The 25,464-nt window shown below is 53.2% G+C and overlaps 1 protein-coding gene and 2 pseudogenes across 1 annotated transcript; 2 read left to right on the forward strand and 1 right to left on the reverse strand.

Annotated features, from left to right (window-relative positions):
* LOC136303316 (zinc finger protein 850-like) overlaps positions 1–23,013 on the reverse strand; it is a 159,020-nt pseudogene extending 136,007 nt beyond the window's left edge.
* LOC136303339 (zinc finger protein 345-like) lies at positions 2,500–4,614 on the forward strand (annotated as a pseudogene).
* Positions 5,817–15,103, forward strand: LOC136303367 (class II histocompatibility antigen, B-L beta chain-like). The gene is given in 7 exon segments (XM_066207058.1): positions 5,817–5,978; positions 6,475–6,540; positions 6,543–6,629; positions 6,632–6,736; positions 7,174–7,455; positions 8,024–8,130; positions 8,231–15,103. Coding segments are annotated over 7 exon segments (741 nt in total). The 5' UTR covers positions 5,817–5,893; the 3' UTR covers positions 8,240–15,103.
* Positions 23,014–25,464: the final 2,451 nt, after the last annotated feature.

Below are 25,464 nucleotides of genomic sequence, written 5' to 3' on the forward strand. Positions count from 1 at the left end.
GAGTAATCCACATTTCCCAGCTGTTCCTTCCTTCCTGCTGAGCCCCGGCTGCCCCACAGCTCCCCACAGGCCCCCAGCCCGTGCTCCCGGTGCCGCACCTCTGCGCCCGCTGCTGCCACCCCCCAGCACGGAGAAACTCCCTGGGATCCTGACCTCCTTGTTTTCCTCTCCTGGAAACTGGGGGCACAAAGGATCTGCAGCAGCTGGCAAATTTAGAGGATAAGACCCTGCTGAAAAATGTCCCAGTCCTCAGTATTTCTCTCTTCCTCCTCTTTTCCATCGTATTTTTTCTTACCGCAGAGATTCCTCCTGCTGCTTCTTGCCTTGATCAAACTCTTGCACCCTCCCCTTCACCCTCACCCAGCACACCAACACCATCCATCCCCTGTTGTCTAAATCCTTTCTCGACCTCCCTTATTGCCCCTCTGGGTGTCCATGTCCTTAATTACCTCTGGGAGAACGATGCCTTGAGAAGGCTGAACTGTAACAGGGACTGCACAGAGCTAGAGAATAAAGTCGATATTTATTGAAAGCTCTTTAGGGTACACCTTGGGCAGGGCAGGAGCCTGACCAGGGCTACACTCCAGGGGGACATAGAATGGTCACAAAATGGACGACTGGTCACAAGGTCCTAAATTTTGTTAAGTTTGGGCCATTTGCATATTGGAGCCCAGTTGTCCAACCACAGCCTCAGGTTGTGAGGTGTCGTGCTCCTTGTTTGTCTCTTTAGTCCACCGTTTTTTATGTATTTGGGCTTGAAAGTTGTGCTTGTTTTCCTTGGTCTTCAGCAGGAAAAGGATTTGTTTTGTGTACCTACTCTGTGATGAGAGCTTAGCAGCACTTAATCTGAGGCTCAGAACTACACCCCTATGCAGCGCAGAATCTGAAAAACATGAAAGGTAAAACTCTGGGCAAACTACCTCAGCATTCTCCCAAGGGACCCTTCAGAGTTATTTTGCGATAGTCATCCCTTTTGCCAGGACGCCTTCCTGGCTTTCCCTTTTCCACCCTCCATGGGTGCCCTGCCATGTTCACTCCCTGAAGATCCCAGTGTCCTCACTGATGAGATTTTCAGTGCTCTCTCCCTGCCGACTCTTCACAGACCCCCCTGATGTGTCACTGCTGATCTGTCTCCTGGACACTCTGGGGTCCCCAGTCAAACCTCCGGTGCCGCCGCCACCCCAGGGAGCCGATCACCCAAACTGGGTGAGGCACCTTCAGCTCCACTCACTGCCCGCCGCCCCGGACGGTGGAAGGAATTCCAGAGGAGCCCCAAGGTGTGTGGAAAAATTGACATCACCAGGGGTTTGTGTCCACAAAGTAGGCAGAGGAGTCCTGTAAGAGTAATCTCATTCATAAAAACATGGAGAGGCCGTGGGACATTTCCCATGGGATCTCTCCAATTGTTGGAGAACGCAGCCTCCTTTTCATCCTAATTTTCCTTTACTTCTTTTCCCCATTGGCTGAAGAACTTGAGAGGTACAGACTTCCCAATCCACCTACGACATACCTCCCTTAATATGCACCCCACTTCTGTATAGATAACGATAGTCACAGCTCTGTTCAGTCTTTGTTCTTCTTGTCGCAGTTGATGAATTTAGCAGGACCTTGGCAGAGTGAATTATTAAAAAAATATGAATATCGCCCTAATGCCGATATCCAACTATGACGGACAAAAGGCTCTCTAACAGTTTAAAGTTAGGAAGTGTACGTTTAATGACGACGCCGGGCAGCGTGCGGGATAGCTCCCAAACACACGCGCACCTACAGAAGATCACAGGGTCCTTCTATGTACAGAAGGATTGAATACCCAAAACACAAATGTATATTCATGACTTTAGTACATCCCATTCCCCGCTTCGTATGGTAATTAGCCAAAAGCTATTAAGCATGCATGGTTTGTTCTTTGAAATGGGTCAGTGGTCTTTTTTATGGGGCAGGGTCTCAAAATGATGAAGTAAGTGAGTCTTCTTCGCTTTGACTTTTTAACCTTTTAGTGTTGTGTGACATCTGAATCCTGTTTTCCCAGGAGTATTTGATTTCTGAATTCATTGTCCTTCTTGAAGCCTATTGATTAGTCAGAATACACAAACATAAGTTGACAGGCCTCATGATTTATCAGTTCCTTAAATCCGGCTTCTGCTTATCAAAAGGGAAGTCTATCTGTCTTACTTCAGCAATATCTGGTTTAACTAAAATCTTTAATTCTTCAAAATTAATGTTACAAGAGCAGCAGGCTGCGTGGTCAGTTAATATTTTCTGGAACTGATGCCTTCTTCTGTCCCTTCCATATGTCCGAGTGCCTGGCCCTATCCCCAAGCAGATTCGCAGCATCTGTTTGTAAAGACACTTTCCTCTTCTCCCTTTCATGGGGGTTCCCCGTTTGCGGGACATCCCCCCTGGAGCAGGGTCTCCCCCGTTGCTGCAGCCCCACCCCTCGGGCAGGCTCAGCCAATGGGAGCGCGCGGCGCTGATGACTCACCAGTTGCCAGGCAGACCCGCAGGTCCCAGCGGTGCCCCCCTGGACCCCACGTGCGCCCCGCCCTCGGCCGCAGCGCCCCCGCGAGGGGAATTTGGGGAGGTGGGAGGGGGGAGGTTTTGCGAGGGGCTGAATCTTTATGTTATAGAAAAGTTTTTGTCTGAGTCTCGATGTGTGGGGAGTTTTTGATCTGTGTCGATGTTTGGAGGAGTTCTAGGCTGAATCTTGGTGTTTTGGAGGTTTTCACAGACACAAGGTGGCCGCTGACTTTTTGAGAATAACTTGGGCAAGGAGGAACCCCCAGCCTAAGGTGCTCTCCTCTTGTTTTCTCCCTAAACCAGGATTTGTCATTCCCAAGGAGTGCCCAGATGGAGAAGGAGGAAAAGCCCCGGAGATCCCTCCAGAGGAGGGGCTGCAAACCCAGCCCAGGGAGCTGCGAGGAGGAAAGACCCGCCCTGTGCCAGGAGGGCGGCCAGAGATCCAGCCGGAGCTCAGAACTGGTGCAGAAGCCTCATGGAGGGGAGAAGCCCCACAGGTGCCTGGAATGTGGGAAGGGTTTCAGCAACAGCTCCCGCCTGATCCGACACCAGAGGATCCACAGTGGGGAACGGCCCTATGAGTGTGGGGAATGTGGGAAGAGCTTCAGCCACAGCAGTAACCTGAGGAGACATGAGAGGATCCACACTGGGGAAAAACCCTACAAGTGTGGGGAGTGTGGGAACAGCTTCAGTAACAGCTCCGCCCTGTGGAAACACCAGATGATCCACACTGGGGAAACCCTACGAGTGTGGGGAATGTGGGAACAGCTTCAGAGACAGCTCTACCCTGTGGAAACACCAGATGATCCACAGTGGGGAAAAACCATACGTGTGTGGGGAATGTGGGAGGAGCTTCAGAGACAGCTCCAGTCTCGTCCGGCACCGAGTGATCCACACGGGGGAAGGGCCCTACACCTGCTTGGAATGTGGGAAGTGCTTTGGATTGTGCTCTGACCTGAGAAAACACCAGCGCATCCACACCGGGGAGAGGCCCTACGAGTGTCCTGAGTGTGGGAAGAGGTTTGCAAGGAGCTCCAATCTCCTCAAACATCAGCACATTCACACGGAGGAGAGGCCCTTCCGCTGCCCTGACTGCGGGAAGGGTTTCAAGCAAAACTCCACCCTCACTGTCCACCGGCGCATCCACACTGGGGAGAGGCCCTACGAGTGTCCTGAGTGTGGGAAGAGCTTCTCCAGTAGCTCTATCTTGACCAGACACCAACGGAGGCAGCACTAAGGGAAGCCCTGCGAGTGCCCCGAGTGCGGGAAGAGCTTCGTGCGCTGCTCCAGCTCCATCCCCCATGGGAGGATCGGCATTGGATGATCCCCAGTGACCCCCATTGGGCAGAGCCCTGGTGATCCGTGGTCCTGGTGATCCATGTTGGGAAGACACCTGGCTGTGGGGGATCCACATCTTCCTGTCTCCCCGTGGGCACCTGGATGAACACAGGGGCAGAAACATCCCTTGTGACGCAGACTGACATTGGCAATTCCTTGGGGAGAGTGGATTTGTTGACTTTCAACCCCAGAAAATTTTTTTTTGTTCAGTCCTATCTTTTGGTGGCATCAAGGAATACTGGATGGTCTTCGAGATCTTTTCCAACCTCAGGGATTCCACACGATTTTGATTTCCTATTGCCCGAGGGCATCTTGTGCAGCCACATGGTGATGATCTGGGGCCAAGACCAAGATTTTGGAGGCAGTGGGGTGGGAACCCCTCCATAAAAGGTTCTTCCCTCCCACCCAAGAATGTGGATCCTCAGCCGGCATGGACAGGGAAATCCTTTTCTTTTGGCCTTGATTTGCTTTTCATTTCTCTTCATCCATTTAAAATATCCAACGCTGGGGTAAAAATAGAGTCATTGAACTGAGACGTGGTTGGGATGATGGGAGGACATAGACATGGTGGGACAGAGACATGGAGAGTGGCATGGGCGCACATGGACATTTGAGTGGGACGTGGCCATTCATGGGGACACGGGGGGAACACGGGCACAGATAAGGATGTGGGGGACAATGACAGGGATGGAAACATGGTGGGGAGACAGTCGTGGGTGAGGACATGGTGGGACATGGCCAGTGACATGTGGGGACGTGGCCAGGGCTGGTGCCATGGGGGGAACTTGCAGGGGCTGTGGGGGATGCTGGGTTTGAGGGAGTTGAGGGTTCCTGGGAGGGCCTTGGGGCTTGCTGAGGGCTTTGGGGACCCCAGACCGAGCAGCTCCAGCTGCACTGGGAGACCCTGGTGGAGGTTCTGGGGCAGCTGCTCCAGCTGCTCCCTGGGACTGGGGCGAACTGGGAAGCTTTATTGGGAGCACTGAGATCGTCTGGGTGGCAACCAGAGTGACAGCAGGGCTTGGAGGGACACATGATCCCCCCAAATCAGCGCGGGGACGGAGCAGGGGGGCCCGGCCGGGCCGGAGGCCACGGGGAGGGGCAGCGGCCGCCGGCGGCTCAGGAGCTCTGTGGGCAGAGAAAAGGGGGTGACACCGGGCCGGGGGCCCCGGGGGGAGCACACACGCTGCGGGGGAGGGTGGACACGACCCCAAGGAGCCCCCCTCACCTTCTTGCGCAGGTAGAAGCCCAGCCCCAGTGCCGGGAAGACCAAGCCCAACCCGAAGCCCCCGATCCCCGTCAGCACCTTGCTGTGGGCAGCGTCCGGCGGCATCTCTGGGGGCCCGCAGGGTCAGCCCGGGCTGCAGCCCCAGGGCTCTGCGGGGCGGGGCTGGGGCTGTCGGGGGCACCGTGGCCAAAGCCTCCCGGGGCTCTGGGCACGGCACGGGCTACAAGGCCACAAGGCCGGGGCTGCTCCGGGCGCTTCCAGTCTGTCCCTCTGCTGTTGGGGGCCGGGTGTGGCCCTTTGTGACACGGGCGGTGTCAGGGCCCTCGGTGATGCGGGGTGCCATTTGCTGTGCCCCGCGCGGCTGCGGGGGCAGGGACAGAGCGGCTGTGGTGGGTGCCCGGCACCGGGCCGGCCTCAGCCCTGGCCACGGGCACCGCCCACATCCCGCGCCGCACCTGCCGACACATTTCTGGCCACACCTGAGCTCCCACCTGCCCCGCAGCCCGGGGTTCCGCCGTGCCCAAAAACCCCCAAAACCACCCAAAAAACCCCGGGGCGGGGCTGCGGCGGCCCGGAACCCGCTCAGCCAATCCCAACACGGGCGGGGCGCGCTGCAGCCAATGAGAGCGCGAGTTGGTGTTTTTGGGCCTCATCACTGGCCGGGTAGAGCCTGGGGAAAATCGGCTCCCAAAAGTGCTCTCGGCCAATCAGAGCGCGCGGCTTTGCTGCTGCTGAGCCCGCGCTGTGTCCGGGCTGGTGCTCCCCGGGCAGCGCGGCTGCTTTGGGGCTGGCGGCCCCTGGCCGGCGCTGGCCATGGGGCGAGTGGCGGCAGCTGGGGCCCGACTGGTGGCACTGGTGGTGCTGGGAGCGCCCCCGGCTGCGGGCGCGGGGCTGTCGGGTGAGCGGGGGGCGGGAGGCGGTGGGGCAGGGGGGGAGAAGGGGGCAAAGGGGGGAGCCCGGAATGGAGCCGGGGGAGGGGGAGTAGGGGACCCCCGAAAGGAAGAGCGTCATGGGCTGAGGGTCGGGGGAAGGTGAGGGAGGGCTGGGAGAGGGTGGGAAAAAGGGGAAAAGGGGAGGGTGGGACACGAAAAGTGAGCGGGAGAGGGCTGGAAATTGGGGGGATTGTGTTTAAAATGTGGGGAAAGGCGGGAAAAGCGCAAATAAGCGGAACGGGACCCCAAAATAGATTTGCGGCGTGGCTGGAGGTGGGAGGGGAAGGGAGAGGGTGTGAAAGGGGAAGTGGGGGGAAGGGTGGGAAAGGGGAAGCCGCAGCGCGGGCAGGAGGGTCCCATGGCGGCCGTGGGGCACAGGGGTGCGGAGTGGGGATCCGGGCTGGCCCCGGAGCTCTGGGGGTGCTGGGGGGGCACCCCCTGACCTGTGTCCTGCACACTCAGCGGTGTTCCAGGAGGTGCATAAGGCCGAGTGTCACTTCATTAACGGCACGGAGAAAGTGAGGTTCGTCACATCTACAACCGGGAGCAGAACACGATATTCGACAGCGACGTGGGGCGCTTCGTGGGCTACACGCCCTGGGGGGAGAAGTGGGCCCGGCATGGAACAGCGACCCGAAATGGATGGAATACATACGGGGTTTTGGGGACAGTTGCTGCCGGCAGAACTACATGATTTGTGCCCCGTTCAGCGTGGAGCGCAAAGGTGAGCGTAGGGCAGAGCGTGTCCCCCGGGGCCCTGCCCTGGCAATGACCCTGGAGTTCCTCAAAACCTCCCTGCGAATCACCCCAGAGGCGTCAGCCCTCCTTGGGACCGTCCCCGGGGACTCCTGTCCATCCCAGTGAAACCCGTGGTCTCCCAGTCCATCCCAGTCCATCCCAGTGTTCCCCCGCGCGTTCATCCCGGCCCCGCGTGGAGATGACGCCTCTCAGCCAATGAGAGCGCGTCTCTCTGATGACTCACCAGTTGCCAGGCAGACTCTCAGCGCCGAGTTCCCCGCGCTGGACTCGGCCTCCCAGCGCCGCGCACTTCATTCCCAGTCCCTCCCCGTCCTTCCCAGTCCATCCCAAGCCCACACCGCCCCTCCCCTCTCTCTCCCAGTTTCCCCCAGCTGATCCCAGTGTGTCCCCGCTCTCTCCCAGTGCCCCCCAGCGTTTCCATCTCGCTGCTGCCCTTCAGCTCCCAGGCCGGCCCCAGAGGCCTGCTGTGCTCCGTGATGGATTTCTACCCCGCCCACATCCAGGTGAGGTGGTTCCAGGGCCAGCAGGAGCTGTCGGGACACGTGGTGGCCACCGACGTGGTCCCCAACGGGGACTGGACCCATCAGCTGCTGGTGCTGCTGGAAACGCGGCCCCGGCACGGGCTCACCTACACGTGCCAAGTGGAGCAGGTCAGCCTGGAGCAGCCCCTGAGCCGGCACTGGGGTACGGGGGAGCCACTGGCCGGGCTGGCAGAGGCACTGGGATGTGCTGGGAGTGACTGGGAGGGAGCTGGGGAGAGGCCGGTGGGAAGTGGGAGAGGGGCTGGGGGGCTGTGGAAGGGCTGGGCAGGAGTTTGGAGGATGCTGGGGAGGATGGGATGGGGTTGTGGGGGTGCTGGTGGGCGCCGGGAGGGAGTTTGGGGGTGCTGGGTGGAACTGGGAGGGATCGGAGTGAGGCTGGAGGGGCTGGGAGGAGCTGGGCGATGGGAAAGAGGGGCTCGGGCTGAGGTTGGTTGTTCTGGGAAGAGACTGGGAGGGGTGTGGGAGAGTCCTGGAGGGGCTGGGAAGGGACTGGGAGAGGGTTTGGAGGTCCTGGGAGGCAAGTGGGAGGGGGTTGTGGGATGCCGAGAGGGACAGGAGGGGCTTTGGTGGGTGGTGGGGAGGCCGGGAAGGGGTTGGGAGGAGGTTTCAGGGGCTCCTGGGTGGGCTGGGGGAAAGCAGGAGGGAACTTGGAGGGGCTTGGGGTGTCTGTGAGAGGTTTTGGGGGGTTCTGAGCCCCACGGCCCCTCCAGAGATGCCGCTGGATGCCGCCCGCAGCAAGATGCTGACGGGGATCGGGGGCTTCATGTTGGGCTCAGTGTTCCTGGCGCTGGGGCTGGGCTTCTACCTGCGCAAGAAGGTGAGGGGGGGTCCCGGGGCTGGTGGTCCCCCATGGCCGGAGCGTGTGTGCTCCCCCCGGGGCCCCCGGCCCGGTGTCACCCCCTTTTCTCTGCCCACAGAGCTCCTGAGCCGCTGGCGGCCGCTGCCCCTCCCCGTGGCCTCGGGCCCGGCCGGGACCCCCCACTCTGTCCCCGTGCTGATTTTTGGGGGGTCGTGTGTCCCCCCAGCCCCGCTGTCACTCTGTCCCTGCCCGGCTGCTCCCAGTGTTCCCAGTAAAGCTTCCCAGTTAGACCCAGTCCCAGTTATGGGGGGGCAGTGGGGAGGGACCTGGGGGCACCCTGTGGGTGGACCATGATTGGCGATGGAGGCAGAACCGTCCTGGGATGGATCGAGAATGGGGAGCCCCATGTGTCCCCCCTATGTCACCCCACTCTCAGACTCCTTGGGAGACACCTGAACCCCAGCACGGCACCCAGCGATCCCCAAAATGTGCAGGGACCCCTCTAAGCCACCAGGGAAATTTGAGGGGGGGGTGCCCAGGCCGGGCCAAGAGCCCAGAGCTGCCCCAGCCCGACCTACCCCGGCTCCATCCTGGGGATTAGAGAGGAGATGTAGTGCATGCCCCACTGGGTTCCCCAGGGGGACAGAAGGATACAGGGGTTGAATTAAAGTCTTTAGAGAAATTAAAATATATTAAGCCATGTAAATATGAAGTAGAAGTTTAGACTTTAGTTGTAAGTAAACAGACTCTAAGTGCCTTAAGAATTTGCTAGGTAGCCCAGAGCCCTAAGGCCTGGTGATTTGGCTTTACACATAACAAAAACATCGCTCACAGTACTAGATAGAACAGGTACAATTTTTACGTGAATGAGATAGAACCTTTTACATTAATAGAGATGCTATATGCGTAGGTTTTTGTGTAAGGATTGATACCATCCTTCACAGTTTTTTGTAGTTTTATGTACTTTCAAAATTAGCTTTAGACTGGTGTAGAAAGAATGTTTTAGATTTGTGTTCTTAGTTAATTGGAAAACCTATAGATAAGGATATGAATATGCATTTATGGTTTATGGATAAAATCCACTGTTAATGGGGACACCCCTGGAAGCCACCGCCCATGCTCAGCACACAAGGGACCGTGCGGAAGTTGCTGCGCGCCCCGACCCACCACCCAGCCCGTACCGTGCCTCGGAGCCAAAAACATCTCCAGCAGCGTCAGTGCCGCCGTTGTCGCGCCACGTGAATCCCCCTGAACGTGGAAGGGGCCCAGCACATCCGATTCACGTCACCCCAGCGCTGAACCACGCCATGCTGCCGACACCACGCCATGCTGCCGACACCACGCCATGCTGCCGACACCACGCCATGCTGCCGACACCGCGCCATCCTGCTGACACCACGCCATCCTGCCAACACCACGCCATGCTGCCGACACCACGCCATCCTGCTGACACCACCTGCCGACACCACGCCATCCTGCTGACACCACGCCATCCTGCTGACACCACACCATCCTGCTGACACCACGCCATCCTGCCGACACCACGCCATCCTGCAGACACCACGCCATCCTGCAGACACCACGCCATCCTGCTGACTGTGCCTGCGGTTGTCATCGCCCTCCACATCACCCAAAGTGTCTCCTCACACCCCCTGGGCTGCTCCCACCCTCCCAACCCCAGCACTGGACATGGGCCACAACAATAACGTGTCAACAAGGAGGGGAATGAGGAGGGAACATGACGGGACACCAGGACAAGGCATTGATGGAAGACACCAGAGGGCTGTTATGGATCAGAGGGGAGGCACCAGTGATATTGTTTCAGACAATGATTCGGATTCATCTATCTCAGATATAGCGGACTCAAACTGGGAAAGAGACTTTCTGTCCCCTGACCAGGTACACCGCCCAGCTCTGCCTGAGTCAAGGCACCCTCCGAGAAGGACTCAGCATCTGTCTCTAACAGACTGGGCAGCAGTCAGACGCCAAGCAATCAAAGACAAGGACTTTAATTTGGCTGAAGGATCGCTTTTAGCTTTGCCAGTTACCGATGCCAGAGGGGGTGTCAATCAAGGTGGAAACCACCGAATCATGAATACATTGAAAATGCTGTTTGCAAAGCTCTGCTGTTGACTCAGCTGGTGGGAATCCCTGAAAGGACTTATACAGAAATAAAGCAAGGAACATCAGAGCCATTTCTTACATTCGTAGATTGCCTGATAGATGCAATAGAGAGACAATGCAAGGATGACCTGGCATGTCTTTATCTGCTTCAAAATTTTGCCTTTGTTAATACTAGTGAAGAAAGTAAACAAATAATTAGAGCCTTGCATGATCCACAGCCTTCTATACATCAAATGATCTAGGTTTGTAGAGAAAAAGAAATTTCACCATATATTACAAAGACTATTGCTGCTCTAAAGGTAACACCTCAAGCAGAAGCAAGGGGTGAAAAATCAGTAAAAGCCCTTGAAGTTCTCAGCTCAGCACTTCAGCAAAACAACAAGACATCACAGAATGACAAGAGACTGTGTTTCCGATGTGGGAAGCCTGGACACATATCAAAGTTTTGCAGAGCCAGCACAAAACTCAAACCCACCTTTCTGCTGTCCAAGATGTAAAAAGAAAAGACACCATGCCAAGCAGTGCCACTCCAAACCTCTGTCTAGCATCCCTTCCAGGCTCCTTCAGTCCGGTCGTAGGGAAAGTAGCCACTACCAAACAGAACAATACCTAACTTGTAGTCTGATCTATATTAACAAAACAATCAGAGTTACAGGTCTCCTGGATTCAGGAGCGCAGGTCACAGTGATTTCTCATCTGTGCTGGCCAAGGGGCTGGACTTTGGTGACACCTTTAGATCCTCCTACAGAAACTGGGGGAGTCACCGGATGTCTACAAAGTAGATGCACGATTACAGTTAAAGGACCTGAAGCAGCTATTCGCCCCTTCATTGTACAGAAACTTATCGCAATGGGGAGTAAAGTAGAGTGAAATTTTACTTGGAGTCACTTAGTGTATTTATGTCTGAGTTAAGTTATATTTTAATATTCTGTCAAGATTAATTTCTGTGTGGTTTGGTTTAAGTATAGGCTAAGTATTGGTCAGTTGAATTATGTTGTTTTAAGTTCTGTTAAGTTTGGGCCCTGTTAAATTCAGGTTATTTTTAAGTTTTGACAAGTTTAATTTTTATAGAATTTAGATGATATTAAGTCTATATCCTATTAATTTAAGGTTTTATTACATGTAACTTTTATTAGCTCATATAATTTAAAAATTCTTTCATATAATTTAAAACTCTGTCAAAATTTATTCATATTAAGCACTGTTTGATTTTAGAATTACCTGAAGCTCTGTTAAAATATGCTCATCTTATTTGCAAAGTTTAATTATTTTTAGAGAGAAGACACTTTGACCGAAACAGCTGTGATGAAATATTGGTAAACACCTGTTTGGGGATGGAAGAAGATGCAGTTTACCACATCCTTGGTTTCATGAAAGGTTTTATTGCTTGGTACAATTTCACAAATCCACGTCGTAAGCTGTTTTAGTGGGGTTTTTTGTAGGTCATAAGTATGATAGTTTAGAAAGGTGTTATTTCAACTTCCTAAGATGATTAGTGTTTATGTATTAATTATATAATGTAAATTTGTTAATTTTCCTAACTTACAGCTGATTTTTTTAATATGCTTGAATATCCTTTTTCTAATTATCCAAAAGACATGTGAACTTCAAGATCCTTCCTTTTATTTTTTAACTGTTTAAGCATTTTATAATGTCGATTGTTAAGAGCCTTGTTTTAAAAAATGTATTAAGGGACATCACTCCAGTTTAGAGCTTGAGTCCTGGCCAGACCCTTCACTTTGTCTGGATGGATGTTCTGCCAACAAGCTCCGATGTTTTTTGCATCAAAAATAAATTCAAGTCACTTTCACTTGGCAATTTGACCTTATAAGTAAGACAGCTGGACCGATTTTTGGAGTGCACTTGAGCACCTTGCCAGGGAAAGGGTGTCCTGGTCCTCACTGGAAAAAGATTCTATAAGCTGTTTGCAGACTCTGAGATGATAGTGCAATATTTTAGTAATTAATAATTATCCGATTTCACACGTGTTATCGTTAACAACCATTAATTACGCTTTTCATCTGAAATATTCTTAATTGTTATACCTGAATTTTTCCTGATTGCTATCAGTTCTTAAGAGTCATACATTTTTTCAGAGTACCTATGCACTTATGCAATGTTTGTATTTCCAGGTACCAAATTAAAGCAAACATAAATACATGTGCAGTCTATCAGCTGGTGCAACCCCCTGTATCTACAGGAGCAGTCAACTCATGACAATTGAAGAGCTTGTGATTATAGTAAACAAATCTTATCAAATACTCATTTTTTGAGAAATACAAAATATCCATCTGTCAGTGGATATATCTTTAAGTCCAATTGTACATTGGTACACAGGGAAAATTAAAAGAAAATCATTTAGCTCAGAAATCCAGAGACAGGACAAATTGAAGGTCCACTTCCTCTATTAACTTGGGGCAAAGGGGCTTGCTTCCATTTCTGCAGATTTAGAACCCAGGTGAATTATTCCAACAAAGAATGTGAAGGACATATCAAGCACAGAAAAACACTGACCACTCTGCAGGCAAAGAAGAGAGCACACAGACGTGAACTGTGCAGAGACTCCAGCTGGCACCTGCTGTCGTGTGTTTCAGCCATTGGAGGCTGTGAACTTTGGGATTTAGTGTGGGAATCAGTAGTAATGTAGAACCTTCTGTTGGTCAGCATGGGGATCAATTGTATGCTTTTGCTCTTTTGCTTTGCTTGCTTTTAGTAGCACAGATTTACCCATTGGTCAACCTAGAACAAATATTTGGGTAGCTTTAGCTAATGCTTAAGGTTTAGATACTATGTTTGTCTTACACAACCCCAGAAAAACCATTTTCCACCAGTTTAGTTGGTATACCAGTGGACAACTGGCCAATTCCAAAAGAAATTGATGAAGCCATGCAAGGTATATATATATAGAAACAGCTATATAGGATCTTGGACCCCAGTAGATGAGTGGGATTGGTGGGTTCCTCACCTTCCCAAGGCATCTCTCGAACCTTAAAAATTAGAAATCTTTGGTTCCGTGAAAATGACCTTTTGTGCCAAATTTAATTACACAGGAAAAAAATCAAGCTTTGGTTAAAGATATTTCTCCCTATCATGATATATATAAAAATCAGAGCTTTTGATGTAATCATACTGCTTTAGTGCAGTCTGCAATCAGTAACATTTCCTATCAATTGCCATGACAAATATTTTTATTTGTGATGACAGAACTTAGCCTGCTATCCCAGCACATATTGTAGGTGGACCACGTAGCATTGGAAAACTTACTCTGCTAACACCCAATGTAAATTGGGGCGTTGGCTGAGTAAGGAGTTCAATTTTACTTCTCTTGCATTAAGTAACAGGCACGCAATTTTGTAAAAAAGGGCTGCAATTTTTCTTTTATTAGCACAGGGACATGAATGTGAAGATTTTGAGGGAATGTGTTGTATGAATTTGTCTGATCACTCAGAATCTATCCGCAAAAGCATACAACAACTTAAGGAAGGTGTATCAAAAATTGGAGTTAATGATGGTGAGATAAATAAGCCCTACCCCAGAAATGACTGAAGTTGTGGTTCAGTATTCCATGTTGCTGTGTTCCAGGTTGTCAGTTCAGTGTTCTGTGTTGGCAGTTCAGTGTCCCCGGTAACCCCCTGTAAGTGTTTCCCTTTCCGTCCAGTCACGGTCAGGCCCTGCTGCTCCCCAGGATGGTGACAGGACGTGAATGCAAATCAGCCACCGGCACAACACCATCCTGACAGAAAAATTCTGACAGACAATGAGTCAATGCTTGGAATAGAAAACCAAAGAGCACATGTTGCAGTCGGGAAAGAGGGGCATCATCCCCCAGCTTTGCCCTCCCCGCCATGACCAGCATGAGACTGACCCAGAGAGACACCCCTGGACTTTCGAGCCAACAGCGACTCCGGGTGTTCCCGCGAGGACAGAAGTCCCGGCTCTGCCTGCATTGCACTCCAGTGGGAAGAGCTGCACACCTCCTCCCCCGAGTCGCTTCTGGGAGCAGCGGCGGTGTGCGCGCGACCCGTCGGGCCCCCACCCTGAGCTGATTCCAATAAGGGTGTTAAAAAAGAGGAAAGGTCTCCTGCCCTGTTTTTATCAATGGGACTTGGTTAGATAGCCTGTTTGATGGAGGGAATTTGACATCATGGATGAAAAGATTTCTAAAAATGGGATTGCACATTTAAGCGAATCATGATGCCTTGTTTGCTCCAATGCACTCAACAAAAAATTAACAAAGCTATTAAGGGAATCTACATGAATCAACAAGGAGATGTCGAAGTGCACCCCCCCCCCCCCCGGGTTCTCCAGGGAGGGAGAAAGATACAGGGATTGAATTAAAGCCTTTAGAGAAATTAAAATATATTAAACCACATAAATATGTAGTTTAGACTTTAGTTTTAAGTAAACAGACTCTAAGTGCCTTAAGAATTTGCTGGCTAGCATGTTGTGGTGCATGTTTCTCCCAGTGGTTTGTACCTGAGTTCCCCACCGTTCTTCCCGGAGCTGGTTCAGCCCTAAGGTCGTTCCCTCCCTTTTTCTATCTAGCAAGTTAATCCTACCCCTTCCTCCAGAACCCTCTCTGTCAAGCCCTGGTTGTCCCAACCCCTTGCCGTGCCCCCTCCCTGCAATTCCCCTAATCCTCGAAGCCCTATTAGTCAGTTCAAATTGTATCCACCCCCTCTACCACCCCATTGGTTGTGGGCTTTGAAAGTCCCTCCCTGCACTCCTGCCCTGTTGAATTCTGATTGGTCATGCTGTTGTGTCCACCCACTGTTCCACCCCTGTTTAAAAACCGTGTTCACTCCTGCTGGCAGCTCTCCTCAGCTCCTGAACCCTTCAGCAATAAACCTACCCTGCTGGAACCTCAGACCGAGAGCCTTCGTCTCCTCCTTTACCTGGTCCTCAATGCCGTCTGGCACAGGGTCCTAGAGCTGGTGGCTCTAAGGTTCTGCCCGTGGCAAGGCTAATGCCAGGGCAGTTCCCCACTCCCGGCGCAGCACGGCTGTGCCCCCTGGAGCCAGTGGGACACCGGTGACTGAGGGCGTGCGTCACTAGCACAGAGCCCAGAGCCCTAAGGCCTGGTGATTTGGCTTTAGACATAACAAAAACATCGCTCACAGAACTAGACAGAAAAGGTACAATTTTTACATGAGTGAGATAGAACCTTTTACGTTAATAGATACGTTATATGATAGAACCTTTTATGTTAATAGATATGCTATATGCCTTTGTGTAAGGATTGATACCATCCTTCCCAGTTTTAAATACTTTCAAAATTAAGTTTAGATTGGTGTAGAAAGAATGTTTTAGAATTGTGTTCTTATTTAACTGGAAAACCTATAGATAAGGATATGAATATGCATTTATGGTTCATGGATAAAAATCCTGTTTCGGGGGCAATGGCATCGACTCATCGATTCTTCAATGACGGATCCATCCTCCTGCCATCTACAACAAGAGACAACGGGGCTCTGCCAGGGAGCCGTGGCCAGGGGGCCGTGGCCAGGACTTTGTCAGGTATCACCACTTGGGGGGTGCAGCTGCTGCTGCCGCTGTTACAGCTGAAGCCTTTGCTGCTGCGGCCACTGCTGCAGAGAACGCTGCTCGCAACGGGACTCTGGGCCAGGAATCTGCCTTTTCCTTCTGGCTGGGAGCCCCTGTCAATCTGCCTTCCCCCCGTGGCTGGGATTCCTTGTTAGTAAGTTATTGCCCCCGAGGTTGGAACTGTCTGTTAACCTGCTTCTACGCCCCACTGGGACTTTAAGTATTGCAACTTTTAGTAAGACTACATACTTAGGACTCCTGCTTTTTGGATCGATGCATTTATATAATAAACAACTCGTAATAACCAGAAAATGTTCTTGGCCATTTAAGACCCTATACCCACGAACAGCTTGACAGAGTAGGACCCCTCCCAAAGCAATCTGGTGGTCCCAACCCCTCCCCCACTCTTTTGGGGTCCCAGGCCCCCCATTTCCCCCACTCTTCCACCTCTTCCCCACTGCCCCCCAATCCCCCACCACCATCTCCCCATGCTTGGTTCTAGGGGTTCCAGGCCCTTCCTGCTCAGTCTGGGGGTCCCATCCCCCCTTTCCCTGAATTCAGGCAGCTCCTGGCAGCTTTTTTTCTGGGAGGAATCCCTGAGTTTGGGATTTTTGGGGTGCAGTTGTTAGGGGGGACAGCTCTGACTGGCTTTCCCCTCCCTTTTGTGGCCTCTCAGCTGCCCACGACACCCTGGGAGTGCTGGGATTTCCCTCCTGGGGACAAGGACGTTCATTCCTTTCCAGGAGCCCAATGCCCGGCTGGGGGTCCAGGTCAGGAGGTCCTTGAGCAGCTGCCCCAGAACCTCCACCAGGGTCTCCCAACGCAGCCGGAGCCGCTGGGCCTGGGGTCCCCAAAGCCCTCAGCAAGCCCCAAGGCCCTCCCAGGAACCCTCAACTCCCTCAAACCCAGCATCCCCCACAGCCCCTGCAAGTTCCCCCCATGGCACCGGCCATGGCCATGTCCCCACTTGCCACTGGCCACGTCCCACCATGTCCTCACCCATGGCTGCCTCCCCACCGTGTCTCCATCCTTGTCATTGTCCCCCACGTCTCCATCTGTGCCCGTGTCCCCTCATGTCCCCATGAATGGCCACGTCACCCTCCATGTCCATGTGTCCCAAAGTCACTCCCCATGTCTTATGTCCCCAGCCATGTCTTAGTTCAACGTCTTTATTTTTACCCCACTGTTGGACATTTAAAAGGCATGAAGAGAAATGAAAAGCAAATCAAGGCCAAAAGAAAAGGATATTCCTGTCTGTGCCAGCTGAGGATCCACATGCTTGGGTGGGAGGGAAGAACCTTTTTTGGAGCAGTTTCCACCCCACTGCCTCCACAGTCATGGTCTTTGCCCCAGTTCATCACCATTTGTCTGTGGAAAACACCCATGGGCAACAGGAAAGCAAAATCGTGGAATCCTGACACTGGAAATTACCTCCAAGACCATCCAGCATTCCTTGATGCCCCCAGAAGATAGGACTGAGCACAAAAGATTTTCTGGGGTTGAAAGTCAACAAATCCGCTCTCCCCAAGGAATTCCCAATGTCGGTCTGTGTCCCGATGGATGTTCCTGCCCCTGTGTTCATCCAGGTGCCCACAGGGAGACAGGAAGATGTGGAGCCCCCTCAGCCACATCTCTTCCCAACACAGATCACCAGGACCACGGATCACCAGGGCTCTGCCCAACGGGGGTCACTGGGGATCATCCAACGCCGATCCTCCCATGGGGGATGGAGCTGGAGCAGCGCACGAAGCTCTTCCCGCACTCGGGCACTCGCAGGGCTTCCCTTAGTGCTGCCTCCGTTGGTGTCTGGTCACTTTAGATCTGTCTGAGAAGCTCTCCCCACACTCAGGACACTTGCAGGGCCTCTCCCCGGTGTGGATGCGCCGGTGGACAGTGAGGTGTGAGTTGCGGTTGAAGCCCTTCCCGCAGTCGGGGCAGCGGAAGGGCCTCTCATCCGTGTGAATCCGCTGATGTAAGAGGAGAGTGGAGCTCCTTGCAAACCTCTTCCCACACTGGAGACGCTCGTAGGGCCTCTCCCAGCTGTGGATGCGCTGGTGTTTTCTCAGGTCGGAGCACAATCCAAAGCTCTTCCCACATTCCAAGCAGGTGTAGGGCCCTTCCCCCGTGTGGATCACTGGGTGCTGGGCGAGACTGGAGCTGTCTCTGAAGCTCCTCCCACATTCCCCACACACGTATGGTTTTTCCCCACTGTGGATCATCTGGTGTTTCCACAGGGTAGAGCTGTCTCTGAAGCTGTTCCCACATTCCCCACACTCGTAGGGTTTTTCCCCAGTGTGGATCATCTGGTGTTTCCACAGGGCGGAGCTGTTCCTGAAGCTGTTCCCACACTCCCCACACTTGTAGGGTTTTTCCCCAGTGTGGATCCTCTCATGTCTCCTCAGGTTACTGCTGTGGCTGAAGCTCTTCCCACATTCCCCACACTCATAGGGCCGTTCCCCACTGTGGATCCTCTGGTGCCGGATCAGGTGGCAGCTGTAGCTGAAACCCTTCCCACATTCCAGGCACTTGTGGGGCTTCTCCCCTCCATGAGGCTTCTCCACCAGCTCTGAGCTCCGGCTGGATCTCCGGCCGCCCTCCTGGCACAGGGCAGGTCTTTCCTCCTTGCAGCTCCCTGGGCTGGGTTTGCAGCCCCTCCTCCTGCGGGATGTCCTGGGCTTTTCCTCCTTCTCCATCTGGGCACTCCTTGGGAATGACAGATCCTGGTTTAGGGAGAAAACAAGAGGAGAGCACCTTAGGCTGGGGGTTCCTCCTTGCCCAAGTTATTCTCAAAAAGTCAGCGGGCACCTTGTGTCTGTGAAAATTTCCAAAACACCAAGATTCAGCCTAGAAGTCCTCCAAACATCGACACAGATCAAAAACTCCCCACACATCGAGACTCAGACAAAAACTTTTCCACAATATAAAGATTCAGCCCCTCGCAAAACCTCCCCCCTCCCACCTCCCCAAATTCCCTTCGCGGGGGCGCTGGGGCCGAGGGCGGGGCGCACGTGGGGTCCGGGGGGCACCGCTGGGACCTGCGGGTCTGCCTGGCAACTGGTGAGTCATCAGCGCCGCGCGCTCCCATTGGCTGAGCCTGCCCGAGGGGTGGGGCTGCAGCAACGGGGGACACCCTGCTCCAGGGGGGATGTCCCGCAAACGGGGAACCCCCATGAAAGGGAGAAGAGGAAAGTGTCTTTACAAACAGATGCTGCGAATCTGCTTGGGGATAGGGCCAGGCACTCGGACATAAGGAAGGGACAGAAGAAGGCATCACTTCCAGAAAATATTAACTGACCACGCAGCCTGCTGCTCTTGTAACATTAATTTTGAAGAATTAAAGATTTTAGTTAAACCAGATATTGCTGAAGTAAGACAGATAGACTTCCCTTTTGATAAGCAGAAGCTGGATTTAAGGAACTGATAAATCCCTAAAATGTCTTTGATTATTCAGGGACAAGTGGGAAAGATGAGCAGATGTGTTTTAGTCAACCACTATCGGCAGATGTGGGGGATGGGTTTGAAATGCAGGAATTTTTACTTGTTCCTAATTGTGATTGTAATTTACTGGGAAGGCATTTGATGGCTAAACTGGGAATGCAAATTAATACTGTAAAAGATGATACAGAGGCCAGTTCTGTGGTACCTTTGTGTCAAATGTCTGGCAAGGCCTGTGCTGAAGTGAACCCACAAGTGTGGGCAGCGGCAGGGAAAGAGGGAAAATCAGATACCCAGCCTCTCCAAATGACTCTGCAGCAACCAGGACAAGTGGTGTCTAAAAGCAATCCCCTATTCCAAGGGAGGGAAGGAAGGGCTTACAGCCTGTTACTGAGCCCCTGTTCAAGGCAGGGCTTTGGGAGCCAGGCATCTCTCCCTATAATGCTCCTCCTATGCTGCCAACCAAGAAATCAGATGGAATCCACAGAATGGTGCAGGACCTAAGAAGAAATGAGATTATCAAACCCAGGCACCCCACAGTCTCAGATCCTTACACCACCTGGAACCAGGTTCCCTCCTCACACTGCTGCCATTCAGGATTTGATGTCAAAGATGCTTTGGGGGATGCCCACTGACACAGGATGCTGAACAGGATTTGGCCTTTGAGTGTGAACAAGAGGGAGAAGGGAAAATGGGAAAGACATGGACGGTCCTTCTGCAGGGATGCACAGAAGCACCAGCCTTATTCGGGCAAGCTTTGCAGAAAATATCAAAAGAATTTACCTCACCCCCAGGGACAGGGATAATGCAGGATGAGGATGACTTGCTCCAGTCAGGAGGACACGAAGTGGTAGAAGAAGCCTCTGTGGAATGGCTCCATTTTCAGGCTAAAAAGCATTTTGGAGTATTTGAAAGAAAAAGCGCAAAAGGTGGAGAAAGAAGTTAAATATTTGGGGCATTATTTGACTGAAAGTTTGTAGTGAATTGACCAACAGAAGGTCAAGGGAATCTCAGAAGTAACTTTACCCAGGATAAAAAGGAGCTGCAACAATTCTGAGGATTAATAGGGAATTGGAGGACTGGATTGAGGACTCTCTGTTCTACCCAGAACATTGTGTGACATTTTAACCCCAGACAGCCTCAATGTTATGGTATGGACATGAGAAAGAGAACAAAACATGAGAAAATGAAAAAACGAACATGATCGATGCCCCAGCCATGGCTCTCCCAGACTCCCAAAAGGAATTGGAATTGTCTGTGCATGTTAAACAGGCCACGACTGACCCCGCACTGAAGGCACCGGAGCAGCAGCCAGGGCTCCGCAGCGGGGGAAGCCCCTGTGCCTGCCCACAGATCCTCTGCTGGATCTGTGGGTCAGACTGTAGAAAGTTTAGGGAAAATCCAGTAAAACTCACGTGTCATGGAATGATTTTTGCTGCACACCCAGGCTACGTGTAGATGAAATGGTTTCTGTTGCACATCCTGGCCAAAATCAAGTAATGCCTTGACTCTCTAACACTAAATGTATTATTGGAGAATTACTGTTTTTCTCGCAGTTTCAGAGAAACGATTGCACCATCAGAATAATCTCTCATAATAATCCTACTTTTAAATTGTCAGTAATGTTTGGACCAGGGGTGTGAGAAACAATTTTTAGTCCTAGGAGAAGAAGCAGAAAAAACTTGATGGCTTCGGAATGTTTTTGTGTATGTTTGTGGAAGGCATTTAGTGATGGCAAAATTTTGGTATGGGTTTTTCGATGTTCACCGTTAGGTTGCATTTTACAAAACCAGAAGAGCTTTAAAAGCGAGCCTTTAACAGTAAACAGTGAAAAGAATTAAACAGTTAAATTCACAGTTAAAACAAAAGTAGATTGTAGGGAACCACATGAGAGTCATTCAATCGCTGGTCTGGAAGAGAAGCTTCCTTCCAGGCAGCCAGGAGAGGAGCTTTAGAAATGCAAATTAACACTGCTGGGGAAAAGTGTGGACAATGCACCAGGCTCTACTTGCCCGGGGGAGGAATTGGGCTGATTCCCTCTGTCCCTCACCCCAAGCTCTGCCTGCTGGCACAGATGGAATTGGCACAGCCAAAGGCAGAGCCCACAGTGAGGAGATCTGACTCTGCAACACAAATTGCTTCAGCTGCAAAGGGAAACAGCAAATGGAGAATGTTGTGAAAACTTCACTAAAATAAGAGGGGGGGAATCATCCCTCTCCCCACTCCAACATGTGCTCTCACTGTCTGTGTCACACAGGGAGCATTAGACCACTGGGGTGTTTGTGCTACCACAAGTTCAGAGAAATCACTTGGGAATCCAAGTGTGTGAGGATTTAATTAGAAAAAAGAGATCAATTGTTGCAGCCCTGGCTGGAGGGAGCACCCAAAAATGGGGAAAAGATGAACGGCCATCAGAACAAATCCTGCAACACCATGGACCAGCCCCAGGGAACCCGAACCAATTCAGATCAGGGGCCAGAGAACCCACTGATCATTTCAATGGCAGAATTAGATTACAAGACGTCCACAAGACAGATCCAGCTCCTCAGTCTGGCTCACCAATCCACTCAAACGAAGAATGCAACATTTCACCGGGGGATGGGATCAGATTATATATTAGCAGAAGGAGGAGGACAGGGTGGAAAATTAAATGACTCAAGATGTCGTTGACAAATAGATGACAACAGAAAACTGGTGAAACAGATAACAAAGGAAATAAGAAAGCAGCTCATGTGCCGGTCCAAACGTGGAAAGGATGGGAATGGGACACGGTTTCGTGGTTCCCTGGCACACCATGGGTTAAACGAAGGCTCTTTCTCCTCTGTTGTGCTCCAGCAACTCTCATCTTTGGACCGTGCAGGACACCTCGCTGAGGGCAGCTCATTCAGCAGCTGAGCAAGGGGATGCAGGTGGCAGCCAGGCCTCCTGATCCACACACGGCTACAAAAGGACAGGGAATGAGGGCACTGACAATAATCCCAAAGTCAAAGAGGACCCAGCAAGAAAAAACAGAGTGAATCAGTGAATCTGCTTGGACATAGGGACAGGGACTTGGAGAACGGAAGGAATGCGAAAAACCATCAGTTTCAGAAAACGTTACTCATTGACATGGACTGCTGCTCAGCCAAGGTCCTGCGAAATTCCTTAACATCAAAAAGAAGAAAAAAGACTGAACAGAGCCATGAATATCGGATGTTATACAAAAGGGGGGTGCATATTAACGAGGACATGCAGGCGGCGGATCGGGAAGTCGGAACTTTCCAAGGACCTTCGCCACTGGGCAAAGGGACAGGGAGATGCAGAAGGGAAAATCAGGATAAAAAGGAGGTCGAGTACGACAACAACTGGAGAGACCCCACGGCAAACGCCGCACGGCCTCTCCCTTTGTTCAGGAATAAAGTCACTTTTACAGGACTCCTCGGTCTCCTCCGGGGACACAAACCTCTGGCCACGGGAATTTTCCCGCACAGCCCCGGGGACAGGGCGGCCACCTCCGTCCTACCCGCAGGAAGCGGGACGAGGCAGCGCTGCTCCGGCACCGGCTCCTGCCGAGGCAGCGGCGGGAAGGAGACCGCGGGCAGCCGCTCCCGCAGCGCCCTCAGGCCACGGGGAACACGGCGCCGACACGGCACAAGGAACCCGCCAGAGCCCCCTGCCGCCCCCTCCGCCCGCAGCCGGCCCCGAGCCCCGGCAGAACCGAGCGCGGCTCCCACCCGCGCTGGGGCCGCCTCCGAGCTCCGCCGCCGCCTCACCGGGCTCCGGCCGCTGCCGCCGCTCCCGGGCCCGCACACACGCTCCGCCAATGGCGCCTCTGCCGGTCAACGGCAGCCCGGGGGGCGGCCCCGGGGCCGGGCTTGGCCCCGCTCGGCCCAATCGGCGCGCGAGATTCTGGAGTGAGGCCACAATTCGCCAATGGCAGCGAGCCAAGGGCGGGCTCTGTGCACGGCCCACACCCGCCCCGCGCTCTCAGGCCCCGCCCCCGGGCTGTGTGAGGGGAAAGCCGCAGATGAGGAACAGCGCTGGGACGGGCCCGGGCCCGAGTCGGGATTGAGCTGGAAACACAAACAAACTTCTCCGCACCTCCCGGCCCGCCTTTCCCAGCCCGGCGTGTTCCCCGGCACCGGCTCCGAGGAAAGCCGTCACTTCTCCTGGCCCTAATTATGAGCATGAAGTGCACGGCTTTGATTTCGCCAAATAAAAGGGAAAACCCCCCAGGCCCTTGGGCTGAGTGGAGGAGGGGAGAGATTTCTGGCAGAAACTTCCAAAAATCTTTTTTCCTGAGGCTGGGAAGAGCAAACCAAACCCAAGCGAGGTGGGTCCCACCCCTCGGCGTCGCCCCCCTGCCGTCCCAGCTGAAGCCCTCGCCGGCTGCTCCGGGCTGGATGGGCAGACTGGGAGCGCTGGGAAGGGGCCCCGGCTCAGGGCGCAGCCCCCGGGGCAGCCCCACGGCCCCCACGGCAGCTCCAAGGCTCCGCCAGCCGGGACGGGACGTGGGAGGGGGAGCAGGGCAGGGACGGGGCTGCCGGCGCCGGGGGAACACGAGGGACACCGGGGGCACTTTGCAAGCATTCAGTAAAAACCCCAAAATTATAAAGAATACAAAAACAGCAGCAACAGTGGCACCCTAAATACTGATGGAGGACATGCAGGGTCATTCCTCAGAAGGCTCTGAATTGGAAGGGACCCACAAGGATCGAGTCCAACCCTTAAGGTAATGGTACCTGTGAGGTTAAATCACACATTGGCATTATTGGCACCTTGCCCCAACCAAGGTCACATCCACATGGAAGCACTTGTTTGTGGTCTGTATTCACAGTGTTATACCAATATAGATATAAAAGCTTAGTGTGTAAATACAGTGTTAGAAGAATGCATTTGAAATCTGTTTCCAGAGTGTTGTACCTACATATATATACAGGCTTAGTGTATAAATGTGTAGTGCAAGAGAAACAGGATGAGTCCTGGAGTGGCTGCAGAAGGAGAAAGGAACCCCCAGGCCCTGCACAGGCAGCCACACGTCAGCTTCCACATCACGTCCTATTCCTGCAGGTTCATCTCCTGGAGACCAGGCACTGAGGTGACCCTGAGACCAAACAGGGTGAGATGTTGATGAGATCAGGTACTGAGGTGACCCTGAGGGTCAGTGCAAGGCAGACACTGCGCCTGAGGATGGACATCCCAGGGTTTGAAAAAGGGGCAAAGCTGTGATTGCCCAGCACAGAGAAGGTGCTTTGTCCATCCCCTGTCACAGGCGAGTTTGGGGTCTGCTGCACAGATAGGGCATTGGATTTGAGCAGGTCACACTCCCAAAATGATTCTCAGCCAGGTATACACACTCTGCATTGCCCAGGACAGGAACCCTGCAAGGAGGAGCAGAGACAATGCTGGCACACAAAAGGACACTTCCTGCCCCATCCCCTGTTCATTCCCACATGCCCCGACATGCCCCCCAGGTCCTGCTCGGCTCCCTGGGACTCACCAGGAGTTGAAGCTGCTGCCGTCCTCCCACTGAAGCTGCTGTCCCCGTCTGCGAAGCCTAAGCCAGTAACCGACTTTCCAGCTGAGGCGGAATAGGAACTCCTGGGAAGTGGAGAGGAGCCGGCAGTGGGAGCTGCACCCCCAGCCCAGGAGCCCCCCAGGCTCCCCTCGGCCACCCCACACCCTCCCAGCCCCTCACTCACCATTTCCTCATCCCTGAGCACGGCCAGGGAGGCCCCGAGCTCAGAGCACTGAGCCTGACCCTGATCCCAGGTGCGCTCATCCTTCGAGAGGAAGTGGCACATCCCATTGTACCCAACCCACCCAGCAGGACAGGCCAGCAGCTGCGGAGTGTCAGGAACAACTGGAATATTTCCTTGTCTTCCCCCTGCAGAGGGGAGAGGAGAAGGTCCAGGATTCCCCTCCACAGGCAATAGGGACCCTGCTGTGCCCCCAGGGGCTGGGCTGAGGCAGCTGCCCCTCCCTTACCTGACAGCACAGCCAAGGCCGGCACCAAAGCCAGGACCAGGATCACGAGCAGAGCCAGGACCAGAGTGACCTTGGGATGGGATATGAACCTCTCCCCTGGAGCAGTAAAGAGCCTCTGGCTGTGAGGACGGGGCTGTCCTGAGCGCGCCCAGCCCTCACATCCCCCCACCCAACACCCGGGGGACACAGGAGGGACCCCCCATTCTGCGGGGGGTCCCCAGGTCACTTGAAAGCCAGGGCTGGGGCTGAGAGAGGCGGGCAGATCCCGGTGGTGCAGTTTGG

Source organism: Chamaea fasciata, unplaced genomic scaffold (assembly GCF_029207755.1).
Source record: "Chamaea fasciata isolate MVZ Bird 193981 ecotype frontalis unplaced genomic scaffold, bChaFas1.0.hap1 SCAF_32, whole genome shotgun sequence".
In the NCBI taxonomy this organism is placed as follows: Eukaryota; Metazoa; Chordata; class Aves; order Passeriformes; family Sylviidae; genus Chamaea; species Chamaea fasciata.